This window comes from Sinocyclocheilus grahami, unplaced genomic scaffold (genome assembly GCF_001515645.1).
Source record: "Sinocyclocheilus grahami isolate Dianchi unplaced genomic scaffold, SAMN03320097.WGS_v1.1 scaffold153.1, whole genome shotgun sequence".
In the NCBI taxonomy this organism is placed as follows: domain Eukaryota; kingdom Metazoa; phylum Chordata; class Actinopteri; order Cypriniformes; family Cyprinidae; genus Sinocyclocheilus; species Sinocyclocheilus grahami.
Window position 1 is genome coordinate 3,270,627 of NW_015505332.1, and position 5,949 is coordinate 3,276,575.

General features: G+C 32.3%; 1 protein-coding gene across 1 annotated transcript in view; it reads right to left on the bottom strand.

Annotated features, from left to right (window-relative positions):
- LOC107592493 (raftlin-like) overlaps positions 1-5,949 on the bottom strand; it is a 100,613-nt gene that overhangs the window by 7,070 nt on the left and 87,594 nt on the right. The window contains exon 8 of the mRNA XM_016282026.1: positions 4,432-4,535. Within this exon, the coding sequence (XP_016137512.1) occupies positions 4,432-4,535 (104 nt within the window). The remainder of the gene's footprint in view (positions 1-4,431; positions 4,536-5,949) is intronic.

Genomic DNA, 5,949 nt, shown 5'->3' on the forward strand with positions numbered 1-5,949 from the left:
TCACACTTGTATTGTAATTTAATTCTGTAAATAATAATAAAAATATAAAAAAAGAAATCCAATACATGTACACACACATAACATTTATTTTTAAAATATATATTAATATATTTTTTATTTATATTCTCTACAATCAATGCACACGTACATGAATATATATCTAAATGCATTAAATATAGAGAATAAGTAAAAAATATAATTGTTTAATATTACACATAATTATATTAAATATTTAAACGTATATATATATATATATATATATATATATATATATATTTAGCTATATTTAATATTATATATTATAAATGAACTATTCTGTATATTTCAATGCAAAAAAAAAAAGGTAAAAAATAAATCAGAAATGAAGTTGTGTATCAGTGGCATGTTTTTTTTCCTATTTCCCCCCTTTTGGTGAGTGGCATGGATGGCCCTGGTTTGGGCATCTCTGATTTAAACCAACTTTAAATGACCAGCTAGTTTCAGTTTTTTTTCATCTTGCCCGGCGCTTTGCAGAGCAGTCGCTCCATGTTTATTAGAGTGTGTTTGGATATTCAGCATCTTATCTTGTATTTATAGCTCCAATAATGCTGGATGGTGCAAAAAAACTCTGGAGATCTGTTTACATTTTTAGCTGTGATCGCAGTGGGAACATCCGGCATTGAAAGGGATGAACAAAATATCTGTTTTGTGAAATCCTGTGATGACTAAATCGTTCTTTCTTGCGGTCTTGTCAGGGCTCTATCGCAAATATGTTTAGAGAAGGAAGTTTCACATCATCGAGCAAACATAGAGTGCTGTGAGTTGTGCGTGTTTGGTGTAAAACCACATTTAAACAGTTCAGATAAGCCGTTTAATCTTCAGCGGAGCTGGAGTTGTGTTACTAAACGGTCTCAGTCGCTCTCTCATGCTCCCCGTTTCTCTTTATGATTCTGCTACAAATCTCTAACATCAAATGGGCCTCTGCATCTCTGGCATAAGCTGGCAATCAATACCAAATGTCTAATTCGCCCAGCTTTTTTTCTTCCCACTTCCTATTTTCTTGCTTGTCAAGGAACTGTATATTTATTCAAGTGCTTCCTGCTTAAATCAAAGAGACAAAACTGGATTTCTGCAAGCCTCGGTCCATTAAAATGTAAACGAGTGGCTGGTCGGTGAAATTACAGCTCCGGTCTTCAGTCTCGCCAGCATCCAAACTAGTCTGCGTCTCTGCTTTATAGAGGACGACGCACGCCACCTACAACCCCCATCATTAAGGGCTTAATTGAATGGTAACTTCAGCAATTTTGAATGTAATGAATGTACAAGCCTTCGGTACGGCGTGAAGCATTATAACAGTGCAGATTACAAACAAACTGCATTCTGCATTCAGAAAAGTGCTGTGGAATTACCTTGTTGGTTTGGCAAGATGGCTTCTGGTTGTTTGTGATTACTTGAGGACTTTTTTTTTGTCATTTTCTAGACTAGAGATTATACTTGCAAAGAGTGGATTTCTAGCTCATCAAGAATTTTAGAGCTGATTCAGTGTAGAAAAAGGATTTATAGGTTTGCCATTGCCATGACAGTTTGTGGTGAAATACTGCTTGTAAAATAAATGGCAAAATAAACAATTAATTGCAAGTACAATTAATTGCAAATTAATAAATAAACAATTGCAGTAAGAGCAAAAGTTATTTTTAAATGTTTTTAAAAGAAGTCACCAAGGCTGTGTTTATTCGATCAAATATACAATAAAACATTAATATTGTAAAATATTATTACAATTTTAAAACTAGCTGTTTTCTGTGTGAATATATTTTAAAATGTAATTTATTCCTGTGATGCGCAGCTGAATTTTCAGCATCATTACTCCAGTCTTCAGTGTCACATGATCTTCAGAAATCATTCTAATACGCAAGAAACATTTCTGATTATTATCAATGATGAAAACCTTCATATTTTTTGTAGAAACCGTGACACTTTTTTTTCAGGATTATTTGATAAATTCAAAAGAACAACATTTTTTAAATAGAATTTTGTATAACATTATACATAAATATCTTTACTGTCACTTTTGATCAGTGTAATGCATCCTTGCTGAATAAAAGTCTTAATTTCTTTCAAACAGACAAAACCAAACTTACAGACCTTAAACTTTTGAATGATAGTGTACTTTTTCAAAATAGTAGCTTGTATTAGTAAATAGTAAATAGTAGCTTTATATCATGAATAATGAAACTTCACCAACGCTGGTATTCATAGTACTACGAGTATGCTCCGCCTCCCAGGAAAACAAGGCCAGCCGTCTCAAAGACATTGAAAAGTGACGGCTCTGGAGTATCTAGGACAGCGTTTTGATTAATTAGCCACATTGCTGCTGTTGTGTGTTGTGGCATTTTGTGAAAGTTTAAAATAGGCCTGTAATTAATCAGCAGGGGCTGCAGGACGGATAGAAGAATGACGTGTGAGAGAAAGGCCAAGGCGGGATCGGCCCGGCGCAGGCGTGGGTATGACAGATGGAGATTACATGCTGAACTTCAGTTCGACATCGCCGGGAGCTTCCGCTCGCCATTACAGGAATCATCAGTTAGCTTGTATTGACATTCCATTACGGCGAGCAAACCATGGAGTTCTGCCCCGTACTGCCTGTGCCGGTCATTACATCTGACTCCATGAGGCCCGCCGAGCTCTTTATACCCCGAGCACTTTGTCACAGTTGGAGTTTGGGACGTACCATTACTCTATGTGGCCTGTACCATTGTTTTTGATGTTGGAAATGATGCCTCATGAGGTGTTTACACAAAATCAATTGATGGCTTCATGTTTCCTACCTCTAAAGCCTGTTCATGCTGGAAGAATTTGAAACCTAGTCGTATTATTGTTTGTAGATGGTTTTTGTACTGCTGGATGCTCTTAACGGGATCAGTGAAATAAGCAGGTGGTCATAACATTAATCCAAGATGATCTTATATAAAATTAATATAACGGTACACAAACTCAATGACAATATGTAAGAATAATAAATATATTTGAATATAATACATAATTAACATCATTGAGAGAAATAATGTAAATTTTATATATTGTACATATATATATATATATTTAATTATGAGAAATGTATGCATTTAGCAGATGCTTTTATCCAAAGCGACTTACAGTGCATTCAGGCTATTCATTTTTTACCAGTATTTATATATATATGTATATATATATTAGTGCTGTCAAAAGATTATTCTCGATTAATCACATCCAAAATAAAAGTTTTTGTTTACATAATATATGTATGTGTGTACTGTGTATATTTATTATGTATATATAAATGCACACACATGCATGTATATATTTAAGAAAAATGCTACGCTTATATATTTAGTATATTTACATATGATATAATTTATATGAATATAAATATATACATGTAAATATTTTCAAAAGATATGCTGTATGAGTGTGTGTCTATACATATATACATAATAAATATACACAGTACACACACACATATATTATGTAAACAAAAACTTTTATTTTGGATGTGATTAATCTTTTGACAGTACTAATTTATATATATATATATATATATATATGCGTGTGTGTACATTTATCAATTGAAGAATATTCATGTGAATATGTGTATGTGTGTATATATATATATATATATATATAATTATATGTAAATAATAATAATTAACATTTTTAAATATGAAATAGGTTTCATATTTATAAGTTATGTATACATTTTATATAAGTCATGTATAATTATATTTAAAAAAAATACATTTAAAAAAGCGCATTCTGTTTTAATATGGAATCAGATTTCTTGCCACTATGAACATTTTGCAGAGGAAAGTGTTGAATATAAATTATGGCAGTGCATCATATCATGAACATTATTATCAATGCATGAATCAAACTCACTTTGATTCCTTGCATACTTTCCATGCTTTTTATCTCACAGCAGACGGATCACATGACCTTTGCTGTCATTCCCATTGGTAGTTGTTGCATTGCTTTGCTGATCATTTGCATAGTTAATTTTTCTCTACTTTGTTGAATGCCCAGTGATCGCTCGTGTTTCTGCAGCTCACCAGCTTTCATAGAAAATGCATGATTTTTGGTTTCTGTCTTGCAGTAAATCGCTGTCAGTGAATGTGAATTCCCATAGCGCTAGAAGTCTATCTGAACATACCACAAGTCTATGGCTGCACTCCAATTTGCATACTAATCCTAATCTCATGTACTATATAGTACACATAGTGAGATTTGGATTAGTGTGTACCAAATCCTTGTATAAGGGTGTCTTGGATAGAGTACTATTTCCAGTGCATTCTCCTTAAAGCTTTTTCAGCTAATATTGCACACTAATATTGTTTTTTTTCTATTGATTTTTGCAGTTTCAGAAACTGTATGAACCTAGAAGTTAAGTAATAATGAACTTTAAGGCACTGACTTTACCTATTAGTCTTGACGATGGGTGTAGGCAGCACACAAGTGAGTCTCCATCCAAATGAAGCCAGCGACTGCAGCAGGGGAATATAGTCTGTCTTCACTTGTAAACCCTGAAAAGAAAAGAGGTTACCGTGAAAAAATGCTTTCAAGAGAGAAAAGTCACACTTATAGCAAACAACTGGTTTTAGACTTTCAGTTGAAGTCTTAAGGCATATATTAAGACATTTTATATGGTGTCTCTGTTTAGATGCACCTTCTATTGCATTTGTGTAGCCGTTTTCTTTAGATACTTAATAGCAGTGTGTTTTTAATCTTCCACATATTTACAAGTTTTTAAAGGTTGACAAACACAATTTATATATTTTTTAAAAACCGTTTGTCGATATTTGGAAGTTTCATAATAATGGATGTTTATGAATAAAATCAAAATAATTTTAATGTGTCATATGTGGGTTTAGCATGATAGAAATTTACCATAGTTACCCATTCATTTACTATGGGTAAAAAATTAAAAATAAAACTTTAATATCTGTTCTGGTAGTATAACAGATGTTAAAATAAAAGCTGTATTGTATGAAGAGCTTGTGAATGTGTTTCTGTGGGATTCAGAGAGCAGCGATAATCAAACAGGGTTGTTTTGAGCAGTTAGGGGTTGTACTGTGGTTTCAAAGAGAACGCTTGTACCCTCATTTCAGGAGGAGCATGCAGGAAGTCAGAGCGGTTTAACGGCACCTGTCCTCAAAAGGAACATGTCGTGTGTCAGCCATGTGCACACACTCATAATGATAACACAAGACAGCGCTACATGATAATGCTTCACTTGCAATAATATGCCATGGGTTTTGGCACGAATGCGCTATACGGTTATACATGAGTCACTGTGGAAAGTTCAGAGTAGATAACAACATGATGACACAGGAGAGGCAGAATCGAAGGGTTCTCAGTGTAGAGGCTCTGTTCTAAAAACAGTGAGCTGACTTCCTGTCCACTGCCTACAGAGGCAACAACCAAAATAATAAGTGGCTGTTTTGGAAAAAGTTTCCATATGCATAAAAAGTACATGGCGCACACACAATCGTTGGGTAAAATTAGGTAGATTGGTTTAAGTATTATTATAATGGTTTTTGATGCATTCAAAAACTGTGCGTAATTTTATATTATATTAAAATATATTTTATATTATAATATCTATAATTGATGCTTTAAAGAATTGAAAGTTTTTAATATGTATAATTTTGTATATATATATTTACATTATTGAATATATATAGTTTTTAATTATATAAATCATTATCATTCATTGTATTTACATATTATTATTTGTGTGTGTGTATATAATAAAATATAAATATTATAATACTTTAAAAAATTGAAAGAATAAGTAATATATGTATATTTTAAAAAAATACATATATCTTATTGATTAAATTATACATTTTCATTTAGCCTACTGTATTTACAGTACATATTGTCATCACCTATGTATGTGTGTGTATGTGTATATATATATATATATATATATAT